The 16,214-nt window shown below is 41.1% G+C and overlaps 1 protein-coding gene across 1 annotated transcript in view; it reads left to right on the top strand.

Annotated features, from left to right (window-relative positions):
* Nucleotides 1-7,278, top strand: part of scrib (scribble planar cell polarity protein) — a 72,259-nt gene extending 64,981 nt beyond the window's left edge. The window contains exons 42-45 of the mRNA XM_088001214.1: nt 424-461; nt 806-880; nt 3,910-3,961; nt 5,565-7,278. Coding sequence (XP_087857340.1) covers nt 424-461; nt 806-880; nt 3,910-3,961; nt 5,565-5,695 — 296 coding nt within the window. The 3' untranslated portion in view covers nt 5,696-7,278. The remainder of the gene's footprint in view (nt 1-423; nt 462-805; nt 881-3,909; nt 3,962-5,564) is intronic.
* Nucleotides 7,279-16,214: the final 8,936 nt, after the last annotated feature.

Here is a 16,214-nt window from a genome sequence, read left to right as displayed (position 1 = left end):
TTGCAAGCCCTAGGAAAATGTGTAACTTATCATCTCAAACTTATTTTTGAACTTTCTTCACATTTGGCTTATTAAAACTACAAACTTGACAGAGCAACACAAACTATTGCATTAATACTATTTGAAAAGAAGACGATGGTTTTCAAAATACTTTTGATGTAGCAATCTGAAAAGTGTGGAGTGTTTGTGTATTTAGCCTTCAGCTTCCAATCTTTCAGATTTTTATTTGTAAAAAGAAAATGTCGTCTTTCGTCTCCTCTTCTTGCTGATCCTCTGCTTAGCGTTGCTTTCTGTATTTTGAGTTTGTAACGTGACAAAATGTGGGGAATTTCTGTACTTTTACAAAATGCTGTGTGTTTATGACGCTGTATAGAAAGATTGAAATGTTGCATTGACTAAAACATGTTTTTTATTTCCTGACAGAGCTCAGTCCTCGAGCATTAACCTCTCCAGGCAGGCTGGTAAGCATCACCTTTTGATTTTACTCCTCTTCACCCTGTGAGGTTTTCTTGCTTTAACTTGGAGAGCTTCTTTAAATAAAATACATTTTTTAACGTTAAGTCCAGTTTTTAGAGTTTTAAGATCAAAACCAGGTTCTTCGTTGATGAGCTGGTGAGAGGACATTTCCTACATTGCCATAAATCCACCATCCTGCTTGATGTCAGTAAACTGACACACATTGCCTCCGCTGGTTCACCCATTAGCCTCTTTCCCTCCTCTTCCTCTCTATTCTTCCCCCACTCTCCTGTTTTCATCCTCTACCTCTCCCTCGCTTTTTGCTCATCCCTGTTTGCTATCCTTCTAGTCCCTGTCATCAAAGAAGTTTGACTACCGACAGTTTGCCGCCATTCCTTCTTCCAAACCCGTATACGACATTCAGGTATTGGCTGCATGCTCAGCTCCGGGGGGCCACCGCCCCAACCCGCCCCGGCCTCCTCCCTCCCTCTTTACCCCCCTGGCTTTCCCTGCTGCCTCCCCTCAAGTTACTGTTGATCAAGAGGCATCAGTGTGGCTGCAGTCTGGGTCGTGGCTCAGTGGTAGACGTGTGGTGCACTAACTTGTGCTTTGCAAGGAAAGGAATGTTGAAGTAATACTCTCTTTCTCTCATATAAAAACATTATCAGTAACCATTCACAGCTTTTTATATCGCTACGCTAACTAATCTTTACGAAACGGTGAAACTTGCCTGCTGCAGACATGGACTTTCTGAATCCACTAACCTGAATCGGTTATGGCTACAAATTCAGCATCTCACTCACTCTCTCGTTCACTTCCATCCTCCTTGTCCATGCATGGGTCATGACATTTCAGACAGAAGAACTTCTTCTTAGCTTCTGGCTCTTTAAAACATCGGTGTCCTCCGTTTGTCGTCATTTTGTTCCCTTATGGACGAGTGAAGTTAATTAGCTACAGCCAGGAGAGTGTAGAAGACAGAGGTGATTTGGTACCATCTAGTGGTCAGAGTGTGAACTACATGTGTTTCAGGAAGGCAGTGTGCCAACCTCATGGATAATCAGTAAGTAATCCAAGTTGTGCAATAAAAATGTATATTTTTAGGCTCACTAACATCTTTTGCACCTTATATGCTAGAATAGATGACATATAACCAAAATTCTCACTTATTTCTAATTTTAGGTTTGAAGCTTTTTAGCGACGCTAGGCAACTAGGCAAAGGAAATAAGTGACACTAGTATGAATATGAAATAATTTAGAAATAGTGAATTTATTTCGCTCTTAGAACTTTGCATCCAATGCAGGAGTTTAAAACTTATTTTTATTTCAGGCCACATTAAGATCATGAATGTGCTTAAATCAATCAATCAATCAAATTTTATTTGTATAGCACATTTCAGCAGCAAGGCATTTCAAAGTGCTTTACATAATTTTAAACAGTGAGAAAGAAAAAGAAAGTAATAAAAAGATAAAAAAGGGCTAGTTGTGGCAAAATGTACTGATAAAATGACATAAAACTTTTAAAATAGGAATAGAAAGTTAAATAATTCTGAACATATTTTTGCATTAATTAATATAAATGCTGCTTTGATTTGATAGATAAAAACAATATTTAGACACACAATGAGCAGGTATGTGCCTGATATTTGTGAAAAGTTACAAAGAAGAATAAAGCACATAATTCCCAACATTTATGGATTTATAAATATATTATGGGAATGTTTAGTGTCATTCTGGAAATTGTATCAAGTTAAAATAAAACCTGGATTTATTTACCTCTATTTAAAAAGTCGTGATCAATTTCATACAGTTATCTAAAATATATTGAAATTCAGTTCGTAAAGCTGATTTAATGTTGGAAAAAATGGGAACGAAATCCCTGGGACTGTGCAGCAAAGGAAATGTACAGAACTCAGCTTGATTTAAAACACGAGTGATAAAAAAATCTACTTGACTTGATTTCAGTCTTATTTGAGCAATAGCAGCATCAATAAAATAATCAACATATTGATTTTGAACAGTCTGTCTCATCCCTTAAAGTGGATCTAAATAGCATCATATCCAAATTTATGCTACTGGTAGATACAATGTTCAAATTTATAATCTCCAAGTAATTTAACATTTGATTGTAAAAACACCTGTAAAATTTTTGCACGATTGGGTATAAATTCAGGCATTAAAGGGTTGACAATACTTTCATAATGTCTCCTGTGGAGGAGAGGATGCAGGGGAAACCTGTGGTTGTGCCGGTCTTCGGGTCTTATTCGTGTGCGTCTGTCGGTTCCAGCGTTGGGTTCAGTGTGACGTCTATGCATATTTTAGTTGCAGTACGTTTACATGTTGTATCAGTGTTTATTACGGATGGTTGGTCATTTCTAATCTGAATATAAACTCATAAACTAATGTGTTGGTACCACAAGGTGGCAGTAATGCACCAAATGTATTTCAAGTAGACCTATTAACCAAAATTCACATTTTGCACATGTTTATACTTCCATTACATCTCAATTGCTTGTAAAAACAACCTAAGCGCTTAAAATAACCACACAGCCAAAAAAAGTTACTTTTTTTTTACATTAAGTATTTTTATGGGTGTCTGGAAAATGAGCCCTTTCAAAAATCTCCGGAATGCATCATCACAAATCAACTGGCACTACGCGGTTACTTGGCAACCCCAGAGAAGCAAAGCACGTTACCTAGCAACCCAGCTGAGCTCCAGCATGTTTGGTCAGCTGGTTTTGCCGCTGTATGTACAATGGCTGCTGGAAGTGTTTTGTTGTTGACTTGCCTCCAGAAACCACTTGCTGCATCCTTGTTGGTTGTGCAGGAAGCCCCACTTCTGCTCTTCAAGGGTATACAATTGTATAATCGGGCATCTGCTTGCAGCCATTTTGACACAGGAGTGTAAAGGTTGAGTTGGGGGGGCGTGGCCAGCAGCAGTTTATTTGGATTTAAAGTGACAAGACGCCCTAAAACATCCCTTTCTGAAAGGAGCTCAAAACAGGCAAAACTGATCAGACTGAAATCTCGTCTAAGAATGATCATGTTTTGTTAACCCATAGGCAGATCCTAAACTGTTCAAGGAAGCATAATATGTCAGAAACATGAAGGGATTATTTTGTTATATTTCTGCACCTTCCAATTTGCTGCAGGTTAAAATTATGAGCATCAACAAGCTAAAGTAGGAACTGACTTGATGCTGCGTTGTTTGGTGCCTACTGTTGTTCTCCGTGGATGATATTAACACATCGACTTCTACATCGATTCTCCTTTATGGGTTCCTGGTGGGAGTGGGGTTGTGGTAGAGTAGATAATCTTCTGAAGGTTCAGTGACGGGTCGCTACCCTGGCAGCTCCTCTACTCAAGTGGTGAAGGATTACTGTGGGAAATAGGCTTTTAAAGCATTTTATCACCACCTCCCTGTTATTCACTGAAGCCTGTTTTTTTTTTTCCCAGACCCCTGATGCAGCAGAGGAAGTGCAATACATCGACGCCTCCAGTAATGCTGGTATGTACGGTTTCATTTTGCACTGAAACGGACTTAAAAAACAGTTTTACCTCAACCTTTTCTATTCCCTTTAATTCAGGTAACGACCAGGACTAAGCAGCTCCTATTGGTAGGATCCTGTGTGCATGTGTGTGTTGGCTGGATGTGTGAGGGGAGTTTGTTCGTGTCGGTCTAACCTGCAAGTTGTGTGGCAAAGCTTGGGTTCAGGTTCTTCTGCTTCTGCTATCCTGATCTGCAAAATGTATGTCGGGTCAGAACCATTGCCAGGTGGCTCTAAAGACTTCAAGTCTTTCTTTCAAAACACGGCAGTTCATGTTGATGCTGCATCTACTGTTTAGGTTTTTGAGTAAAGTCGTCTATTTAGCTGCTTTATTTGCAACGAAGATGTGACCATTTTATAGAGACACACCAGTTATTGTTCTTCTAACGGCCAGATTCCAGTTTCAGATAATTTTTTACTGGCAACAACCTTGATGAACTGTCAATTCGCCTGTCAAACACACCAGAGATACTGAAAATGTTTTTCTTCTTTAATTACATCCACACTAAAGAGTGTTTGAAGCACATTTAAAGTGGTTAAATTTGCCCACTAACGCATCTGTATAGTTTGTATTGGATTTAAGCCGGACGAGCTCTCAGTACTTGATTAACTGCATGGATTTGTTTTAAGATTGAACTAATAATTAATGAGAGGTCTTTTATGTTGTCCCTTGAATGGCTTTAGGATCCTTTGGACTCATGTAGAAATGCACAGATATGAAAGTCCAGTCCGCTTTAATCAAGCTAGTTTGTTTTCCTTGAAAGTCCAGTTTGTTTGGGAAGGAATGAATGAACAACCAAACTTTGATTGGACCAAAAAAAGTGAACTCTGGTCCCCTAATAACCCAGGTCTCTGTTCCGTTGAAGCAAACTCTGGTGCGTTTTGAATGCATATGTGCTGTTTGCAATTTTTTTTGTTTTTCACACAAGAGTCCCGAACTGGAACCTTTGTTGCATATTTCTAATACAGCCATAAATTTGACACCCAAGCAATATCTGCAAATAACGACAATAGACGACAAGGCCTCTTCTGTCAGCCCTTCAGGGGTTAATTTTTGCTTCAAAAACTAATCTGATGGGACGCTGGAAAAGACTATTGTTGTGCAAAATGGAGTTAGATTATCACCGAAGTTATTTAATTCTAAAATGGCATCTCAGTGCAAAACATTTCTTTTTCAGAGCTTGAAAGCTGTATAACAGTATATATAAAACTGTATAACAGAACTGTGCACCAATCTGATGGTTGAATGACGCAGATAAACCGGTTAAAAACAAATGTTTTTATTGTTGTGCTCGTATGGCTGCAATTAACTTGATAAAAAATTACAATTAAAAGCACAACAGGAACCTTAAAGTGAGACCTGAATAAATCTAGCTGTCATCTCCGGTGCATGTAAACAGAAATTATTTGAAATCTGGGTTTTCTTGCTGCTGATTCTGCCGTTTTCTAGCTGCTGCTGCTCAGCGTGGGGCACATCTTGCAGGTTTCAGGGCGGTTTCTACGCAGCTGTTTATCAAAATAACACGTTTAAAAGGTCTTTTGTGTTGCTTTGTGTTTCTGCAGGGCACGGCCCTGAAGTGGAGGCTCCCGCCCCGATGCCCACCACCTCAGCCCTGGAGGAGATGGCCCTCTACAGCAACAAACGCAAACTGAGGCAGGGCCGCCGCAGCTTGGAAGCCGCTGTGCCGACGTAACACAACCAAAAACGATAACCCAGAGAGGTCGCCTCTCCAAATATAACCACTGCAAAGACTCTGAAGCTTTTAGTCGCCACATAGATACTCACTTATATCCTGCGTGCCAGTCTTGCCTTTATAGTCTGTGGGTGAGTCGGCGAGCTCCGTACCTGGACGGGACAAGTCGGTGTGGTTAGCTAGGATTGCTACTTGCAGATGAATTATTTTCTTAAATCTCCTGTTTGCCTCGTAGATCAGATCTATTTTAACTTGAGGGTGATCAAAGTTTTTAGTTTTTGTTTGTTTTTTATTTCTGCACCATTGTGATGTTGCTGTTATGAAAAAAAGCATAGTGGAAACAGGAAATGAGAAGAAATGGGTTATAGTTTTACTAACTTCAGCGATTAGATTGTAAAGTGTCTGTTTTTAATGATTTGTGGTGTAAATATTAACTGAGGAGGGAACAGCTTGCTACCTTCATCATCTTATATGGTGGAAAATCTTTTCTCTTGAAGCACATATCATTTATTCACTGCCACTGTATCATAATTTATTATCATTTTAGACGAATCGAAGGCCTTGATTCTACATTTTCAGCTCTTTTGAACTCAAGATGATTTCCTAATATTCATCTGCATATCACTAACTTATATTTACTTTATAAAAACACTTAAATCACAAGGGGAATTGTTGCAAACATGATTTAAATGTTTGGACGAACGCGCCTACTTGCTGTTCATCCCTGCAGCCTCTGTTCAGACTAACCCTCGTTACATTCCCCTACAGAGAGGACAACTACACTGGACACAGCAGCAGCAGATACTCCCCAAATGAGAGTATTAGTACTTGGGATCATGCATTTTATCATTTGTCAATGGTACTTGCCCTTCTAAGGGTATTGTGTGTTTTTGTATTTTTATTTTTAAATCAATGTGAACCATTAATGCTACCCTAGCATCTTTTGCGTTATCTGGCTATTTTTCTTACCACAGTGATGTGAAGGTAGCAGGGAGTTTTATTTTTCCAACTATGGTTAACTTAAATCTGATGCCACTGAAAAAAATCATTTATCGTGTGAATAATGTACAAAAACTGTAAGGAAGAAGAGAAAATATGGGTTGGAAACTGAGCCTGTCTGGACTGCTGGAGCATCTGGGTGAGGTTGAGGCTTGGTGTTGGGATGCTCTCCATGTAAACTGGGAGAGCTGCAAAACATTCTGCAGAATCACAGCATCGTAGCATTTTGTTAATTTAATCTAGGGTCTGTGATTACTTTTCCATGTTGCTCTCACTGACTGAAATTCAGTTTATCATTTGCTGTTTGTTTTTTCTTTTTTTTTATTTGTAGGCAACTACTTTTTTTCCCCAGAAGAGTTTCACTACATTCAAGCCGTGTTTTTATGTTTTCTGTGTTTCTTATTTTTGTCTCGAGTTCTTTTTGGGGGCTTTAACTTGCTAACAGGCCAGAGGGTGCGGGGTCAGACGTCCTAGGGTCAAGGGTTATAGCTCATATAAGACTGTAACTAGTGAATTTGTACAACCAAAGAAGTCTATTTTGTGGTTCAGGAATAATAAATTTTACTTTTCATTTAAGAAGCAAATCCAGTCTGTTGTCGTTTGTGCTTGGGAACATTTGAAACAGAATGTATATAAAATTACATTATTTTTTCCCATGAAAAACACAAGCTTTTTATTTCTTCTTACAATAATAAATCTAACTGAACTTTTCCTTGTTTATGGTCAATCTCAAAACCATAAACAGGAAGACCATGTGTTCAGTCCAGCTAAATATCACGTTTAGAAGTACCAATGTTCAACCACCTTTTTTGTTGTTTTAACCAAGTTAATTTGTTTTCTAAAATGTCTACCTCAGGAAATTATTTTAAAGAATCCAATTTTCTTTGTTTTTAAGAAAATTGGATAATATTTTCATGTAACAAATATTAATTTATTACATGAAAAAATAGCTTAAAGCATCATTGATTAAATTTATATTTAAATTAATCTCACTTTAAGTCCGTGTTATATGAAGTTCCCCTTTACCCTCTTAAATCTGAACCGGAAGTCATCTACACCAATGAATCGCCATCTTGGTTAGCAAGCGCAGCGTGAATCTTTGATCCACGGCTTCAAGACCAACAAAAAGAAAGTATATTAACACAGTTGACCAATGAGCAGGAGAAAAATATATCAACAAAATCGCCAGTATGATAATGGAAACATGTCAGAATGTGGACAATCTGCCTCCAATCTCCTACTGTGACACAGTACATTACTTGGTGAACAGGGAGAGCGCTTACAACATGGAGGACGCTCCCAACCTGAAATCCATGGATGAATAAAATCGATGTTTAAACGGCTTTGTAAAGGACGTGCGAACTATTCACGTAAATAAGGTTCTGGTGAGTAGCAAAGTAACACATGATTCTTGAGAATAGGGACAAAACAGGTCCTATGGATAAAGCACAAAATTTGAATAAAATATACACAAAATATAATTTTTTCAAATATCTGACTCAACTAACCTGGGTCATGTGAGCACAACAATGTATATTTTCCAGGTATTTGATGAATATATTTTTATTTTAAACATTGTAGTCGGTGGATGATGCCTGTAAAAGCCCTTGTCCAGGAGCAGAACTCAACACATTATAATAGTTTAAAACAATTTTAAAAAATACTAAAATTATATATTGTGACAATTAAGTATACGTAGTCATATAAATAATTATAGAGGTATCAATAAATTGAATTAAAAATCATTTTTATATATTTTCCTATTCCATTGAAACTTGTCCCTAGTTTTTGTCAACATCGTCAGAAATGAAAAGAATGTTTAAAAAATCAGGCATTATTGGGGGGCACCAGAACTTCTGAGGACCCCATGACGTCGTCTTTTCTCTTCCTTTGCTCAGAGGGCTAGTTAGCTCTGGTTAGCTTATGTTATTCTTTAGTTTTTTCTTCTGTTTTATTCCTAAATTGCTTGTCATAACCATGATGTGTCAACTCCATAACTGACAATTTACAAAACTTTGCTGAAATTTTGTGAAATAAAAGCTTAATTTTGGTAAACTAAAGATTTCATGGACCTGATGAGCTACAATATGGCCTCCTTCAGAATAACATCATATAAATTGAGGTAGTTTGGGTTTTTTTCAACTCCGTCAGATGTTAACACCATGAGTTTTTCTGACTCTTTCAGTGAAATTGTCAAATCTCACTCAAATATGCAATTAATTTATTTTAATGTATTTTACATTAATTGCATTACTTCACATGTACCAAGTTTTTCATTTCATTCATTAGTTTGTCACCACCTTCAGTTCTGTGTCAACTATGTCATGTACTGTCAACTCCATCAGTTGGGAGTCAGGAAAGAGACCCGCCGCCACTAGACCCTTTTCACAGTGACGTCAAACAATGGCCGCCATAACTCAAAACTGGGTATCTTTACTTCCGGTGTGATTTTGCCTTGGGAACCAAGCTGAAAAATTCCCACATTCTCATAATCTTTAGGATATAATAAAAGGTAAGTTTAATAATAACAGCATTTAAGTGTTAGATAGCTGTTATTAATCATTGTAAATTCACCATTCTCTAAGTGTGTATAAAATAAACAGCCTCCGATCGGAGAGTAAACCACCTAGCAGCAGCTTTAGCCACATTTAGGAAAAAATATACTGTCAGTGCTGTAACGTTTAGAGGTTCACTTTCTGTATTTTATAAAACAGTGTTTACGTGTTAGATAACCGTTATTAGTCATTGTCAATTTACCATTCTCCAACTGTATTCAAAGGAACCAGCCTCCGATCATGAGTAAACCAGCTAGCAGCAGCTTTAGCCACAGTTAGGAAACGTATACACCGCCGCCTGTCAGTGATGTAACGTTTAGAGGTTCATTTTCAGTATTAATGGAAAATAATAAAGGACAGCTTCCAACAACGTTGTTTAGAATAGTATTTTAAATATTCTGGGGCTGATTATGTATCTCTGCTCATTTCCAAGCTCAAATGAGCAACTTCACGTTCAAACACAAGTCCCCCAAAAAACGCGACCGGTGAATCATTATTTTTTTTATGAGTTTAGAAAAAACAAGACAAAAGCCACAAATAACAGTTGGGCTTGACGACATTTCTGTTTTTCCAGCAACAAAATGCGCATCTCCATGCACTGTTCATTTTTCTGTCGCTGCTGTCAGTCTCTCCCAAAGACGCACAGAAGGAATTAAAATAAATACAAAAGAAAATATTAATGCGCAGTGATTTGGATAAATAACTTTAATCTGATTACTGGATTTGAAATACGAACTCGTTAGATTATTCGTTACCGAAAAAGTGGTCCGATTAGAGGAAGGCATTACAAAGCAGCGGCGGCACCGGACATCTCCGCTTATAACAAACAAATCCCTATTTTATAGGATGAGTAGCAACTCCAGTCTATAATTTAAGAATCTGATCAAGATTAGAGCCTAAAACGTTATAGTTCAAAAACAGTAAAAAGTTCTGGTTAAGGAACAGTTATGTCACGTAGTTAGCTAACATGGTGTCAGGAGCGAGCGGCGACGCCACCTGGAAACCAACTTCAGCTTCGTGTTGTACGGTTGGTTAGCTCTGATTCGCTAGCATTAGCTTCGGCCTGACTGGGATCCGTCGGAACGGTTTTCTTCTTGGTGGAAGAACCCGCTGGGGAAAAAATTGGGAAATCTTTTTCACAATGTGGTCTAGGCATCCCCGAAGTGTTTCAAAGTCGAGAAAGACGTATTCAACTCGAGGAAGTTATAAAAATATTTTAAGCCTGGAACGGAAAAAAAGCCTCAAGCCTCCATCTTGGTCTGGATCACGTAACCTCTCTCCCACGTCTCACTTTCAACTTGTGCTTAAAGTGCACATGTTAAACTACATAATACCAGTTTTTAAATTGTGTTAATAGACCAAGTAAAACCGGTTATTCTTAAATATGTAAACCATATTTTTCCGAATGTCAGAGAAATGTTAGATGGGCTTTTCTGGGAATGTAACAGGAAATGACCTTCCAAAAGGAATAAATGGAACGCAACATTAGATTCCTTTGTTATTGGAAATCTCACATCTTCAACAAATAATTGTGGTCTGTATTTTGTTGCTACGAAACAAAGTAAAGTTGTTCAAGTTACGGTGAAAGAGAACAGCGTAGCGGCAAAAGCAGTGAGATCGCGAAATTGATGCAAAGTTTGGATACCGGAGCGATCAGTGGCATCCACTTGATTTGTTTTCAGCTTAGTGGTTTCTGTTCTGTATATAAAGGATTATGTGAAGAATGAACGCGCAGCAGGCAGCTCTGCTTTGAGCCGGAAGACGAAAAGGAGTCTGCGGGTTTCATTTTTCACATTGGTGGCTCATTCAGTGAATGTTTCGTGACCAGGAAATGCTTGAATGCTATATGACGTCCATTTTTTTCAATTTCCTCAAATGTACCACATTTCTAAAACACCCAATGAAAAGGTGTTGTCGGTATGTCGTTGGGGAGAGAGGAGACTTGTGGTGCGAGCCGGGAAGAGACTGGAGCGCAGTGACGCTTTGGATTTTACTAGGAGTGTTTCGGATGAGTTTTTTAGATGATAAGTGTGTTAGTTGGAGTTTGTGAGTGTGTGTGCAGTGTTTGTAGTAGTTTTGTTAGTCTGTGTGTCAAAATAAGCCATCACTACAGGCTGCAGAGCGAGTTCTGATGCACAGAAGAGGAGCAGACAGCCCGTGCCCCTGTATGCCAGTAAAATGGTCCCAACAAGGCATCAAAAACAGAACACACACCCACACACAGTGGCTTTGATGTACCAGTGATGTCACTCATGCTCTATGACATCACTGATGACTCCCTTTAATGCCAACTCATTTGCTGTACATATCAGAAGAAGAATATTTGCTTTCAGTGAAGACTACTAAGAAAAACATTTGCAAAAAATATGGACAGAACTCTGGAGAAAGAAAACCTGGAACTCCAGCAGACCGTCGAAAATCTACGGAGGAAAATCGAGGAGTTAAAGTCTCGACCTTGTATGCCCAGTCGCCTGCAAGCTCAGTATGACCTGCTGGAATGCCAGAACAACGCTCTCCGTGGTCAGCTGGTCTCACTTTGCGAAGAGCTAAATCAGAAGGAGCGCCAGTATAAAGATGACATAAAGGAAGTGCAGGCATTAGAAGATGTCCAAGGACGTCTGAGAGAAGAAGCCCAAGGTCTTCGGATGGAGCTGAAAACAGCAGAGAAGAAGGTTGATCAGCAGGCTAGAGAACTAGACAATGTTTGGGGACAGCTGGACAATCTGCGTAGTATACAGCGCAGCAACAGGCAAAAAATCAAAAACCTGTGCAAGCAGAACGCGGAGCTGATAAATGAAAATGCTCTGCTTCAAGAAAGGCTGGCAGAACAGGAGAACCAGAAGCCACCATCAGTTCTGAGAGAAGTCGGTACATGGACTGGGACAGTTTTAAAGACCATGTACCAGTCTGGAACTTTAAGATATTTTCTGCCATTATGGATGTTCTAGTTCTCTGGGTTGGTCTGTGAAACTGGTGCTGGTTTCTGGAGTTGCTGCTGGGCTGTCGAGTCGCCGCTGGGCTCTCGACTCTCTGGTGGCTTCTCCAGTTGCTGGTGGCTTCTCCAGTCGATGGTGGCTTCTCCAGTCGATGCTGGGCTCTCGAGTTGCTGCTGGGCTGTTGAGGCGCTGCTGGGGTCTCGACTCTCTGGTGGCTTCTCCAGTCGCTGGTGGCTTCTCCAGTCACTGCTGGGCTGTCGAGGCGCTGCTGGGGTCTCGACTCTCTGGTGGCTTCTCCAGTCGCTGGTGGCTTCTCCAGTCACTGCTGGGCTCTCGAGTTGCTGCTGGGCTGTTGAGTCGCTGCTGGGCTGTTGAGTCGCTGCTAGGCTATCGACTCTCTGGTGGCTTCTCCAGTCGCTGCTGGGGTCTCGACTCTCTGGTGGCTTCTCCAGTCGCTGGTGGCTTCTCCAGTCACTGCTGGGCTCTCGAGTCACTGCTGGGCTGTCAAGTCGCTGCTGGGGTCTCGAGTTGCTGCTAGGCTCTCGACTCTCTGGTGGCTTCTCCAGTCGCTGGTGGCTTCTCCAGTCGCTGCTAGGCTATCGACTCTCTGGTGGCTTCTCCGGTCGCTGCTGGGCTGTCGAGTCGCTGCTGGGGTCTCGACTCTCTGGTGGCTTCTCCAGTCGCTGGTGGCTTCTCCAGTCGCTGCTGGGCTCTCGAGTCGCTGCTGGGCTGTCGAGTCGCTGCTGGGGTCTCGACTCTCTGGTGGCTTCTCCAGACGCTGGTGGCTTCTCCAGTCGCTGCTGGGCTCTCAAGTCGCAGCTGGGCTGTCGAGTCGCTGCTGGGGTCTCGAGTTGCTGCTAGGCTATCGACTCTCTGGTGGCTTCTCCAGTCGCTGCTGGGCTTCTCGAGTCGCTGGTGGCTTCTCGAGTCGCTGGTGGCTTCCCGAGTCGCTCGTGGCTTATCGACTTGGTGGTGGCTTCTTGACTCGCGCTTCTCGAGTCACTGCTGCATTCTCGACTTTCTCTGATGGCTCTCGACTCTCTCTGATGGCTCTCGACTCTCTCTGATGGCTCTCGACACCTTAGTGCTGGGTTCTCGAATTGCTGCTGGCTCCCGACGCCCTGCTACTGCTGGCTCCCGACGCCCTGCTACTGCTGGCTCCCGACGCCCTGCTACTGCTTGCTCCTGACGCCCTGCTGCTGGCTTCTCGACGCCCTGCTACTGCTGGCTCCCGACGCCCTGCTACTGCTTGCTCCTGACGCCCTGCTGCTGGCTTCTCGACGCCCTGCTACTGCTGGCTCCCGACGTGCTGCTACTGCCTCCCGACGCCCTGCTACTGCTGGCTCCCGACGCCCTGCTGCTCCTGCCTCCCGACGTGCTGCTGCTCCTGCCTCCCGACGCCCTGCTGCTCCTGCCTCCCGACGCCCTGCTGCTGCTGGCTTCTCGACACCCTGCTGCTGCTGGCTCCCGACGTGCTGCTACTGCTGGCTCCCGACGTGCTGCTGCTCCTGCCTCCCGACGTGCTGCTGCTCCTGCCTCCCGACGCCCTGCTGCTGCTGGCTTCTCGACACCCTGCTGCTGCTGGCTCCCGACGTGCTGCTACTGCTGGCTCCCGACGTGCTGCTGCTCCTGCCTCCCGACGTGCTGCTGCTCCTGCCTCCCGACGCCCTGCTGCTGCTGGCTTCTCGACACCCTGCTGCTTCTGGCTCCCGACGTGCTGCTACTGCTGGCTCCCGACGTGCTGCTACTGCTGGCTCCCGACGTGCTGCTGCTGCTGGCTCCCGACGTGCTGCTACTGCTGGCTCCCGACGCCCTGCTGCTGCTGGCTCCCGACGTGCTGCTGCTGCTGGCTCCCGACGTGCTGCTGCTGCTGGCTCCCGACGTGCTGCTACTGCTGGCTCCCGATGCCCTGCTGCTGCTTGCTTCTCGACATGCTGACTAGGTGATTCTCACGAACATGGCCCAACTTGTAGCAAATATTAAAAACCATTATATACACACAAAAACACTAACTCTTTATAAAATAGATCCTAATTTTACTTTTCACTGTAAAATTCTAATCTATATGCATAATTTCTAGGTATTTTTAAACATTTTATTCTAACTTTGAGCAAATAAATTCATTACCGTAACACAAGTTCCATGAAGAAATTTGAAATCACAAAATCTTTTTTTTTTTTTTTCACATTTTTTGGACACCAAGGACTTCAGTTTGCACAGAAGGACAGATACAAACAAAAATTGGCATTTTTGACAAAATGTTTTATTTAATGCAAAAAATCAGTTCATTACTGTAACAATGATGCAAATTTCAAAGTCAATTTTGATTGTGATTTTGTATCAAATCATTACATTGAAAAAACAATATAACCATAGTATAAAGAGACTAGCACATTTCACCAAGGGATTAAAATATAAAAGTAATTCATATAACTAATCTAAATAAATCCTCATAAAGTTAACATAGCAGTAATGAAAAAACATGTCAGTAATGAATAACAATGTTTCGGTAGTGAACCCTTCATAACTATATTAATATTTAACTACATAAACAATAAAATTCCCTAGTAAAACATACATACTTTCTTTTTGTACTTGGCCCAGATTTCTGACACCACAGAGAAGTGTCTTACGGATGAAGAGGTAGGCAGTGGTTCAGGAATAATTGGTTCCCGACTTGCTGGTGGTTCTCAACTTGATTGATTGATTGATTGATTGATTGATTGATTGATTGATAGGCCCTTCACAATAAATCAGTTTATTGGATAATAAATTAAAACAAACCCAATATTTTCACTTTGCATGATTTATCGTTTTTCCAAAAACTAGATTATTCTTCAGTTTGACGTTAAGACAATTTTGTTTCCAGAGATTTCATAATTCATTTTCGCTTTATTTATGTAGGATATTTAAAATGTTTTCCACTTCCAGCGTTTAAAGTTTATTGATCTTTGAGAATGTTCTTGTATTATGCCAACACCATTATATTAATTAAAAATGGTTTCAAAACAACAATATTATCGTTAATTGCATTACCTTCTGGGACAATTTATCGTTCAGCAAAATTCATCTTGAAGGGCTAAATTTTTCATAAAACAATTAATTTAACAAAATAAATGAGCATTTTGTCTCATCTGTTAAATACAGGCTAAATAAACAGGAATTTATTTATTTTCCTCATGATTAAAACCCTCATAGGTCCATGGACGCGTATTCCCGTCTTTACAGCAAGACTCCGCCTCCCTCAGTCTCACTTTCTACCAATGATTTCTTGTATCATTTAACCACTTTCCAGAAAATTTGAATACAATTGCAAGACCAAAATAAATGAATAAATGTACCCCTATGTATTTTGCATTTATGACAAAGATCTGAAGCATCAGAAAACATCCTCCAAAGGTAAACAGGTGTGTAATAAGTTCGGTAGAAGAATTTAAAGTTCTGCTCATGTATAGAAACCGAGGTGCAGTTGGGGTAGACCCCATTACAGATTTCCTCCCAATCTGCTGGATTGAACGTCAGTGTGTCATGCTCCCACACCAGCTCCGTAGCATCATAACCTGAGGAGTCAGAGCCAGATAATAAACTATATATCTTAGAGATAAATTCTTTAGGAGGTTTGGTCATAACAATTACATTCTCTAACTCTGACAGTTTTGTGCGTAATTTTCCTGTCTTCCAGAGAGAGCTCATAAAATGACGGATCCGTAGGTATTTATAGAAATCTGTTAGAAATATTGAAATTGGCTTTAATTTGTTCAAAGGGTTTAACAGAGTCAGAGTCCAGCATGTCCATCACCCACATGCAGAGAGGGGGGGTAGCTGGGGGAGCTTGGGCACCTGCCCCTTTTGGTCAAATTTTTTATTTTTTTGGGGGGGTATTATTATTTTCTAAGCCCTCCTCTGACACATAACATTTACTAAAATTAATTGTTTTTTATTGTGCTTTTTTTGTACAACATAATACGCCGGTCACCTTGTTACCTTTGACCTTTTGCCCGACGCTGTTGCCTCTCGCGCAGTGAGAGA

Source organism: Poecilia mexicana, unplaced genomic scaffold (assembly GCF_051168715.1).
Source record: "Poecilia mexicana isolate PSO_F unplaced genomic scaffold, ASM5116871v1 scaffold_20, whole genome shotgun sequence".
Classification (NCBI taxonomy): Eukaryota; Metazoa; Chordata; class Actinopteri; order Cyprinodontiformes; family Poeciliidae; genus Poecilia; species Poecilia mexicana.
Note: the sequence above shows the minus strand (reverse complement) of the source record. Positions and strands in the feature narration are given on the sequence as shown.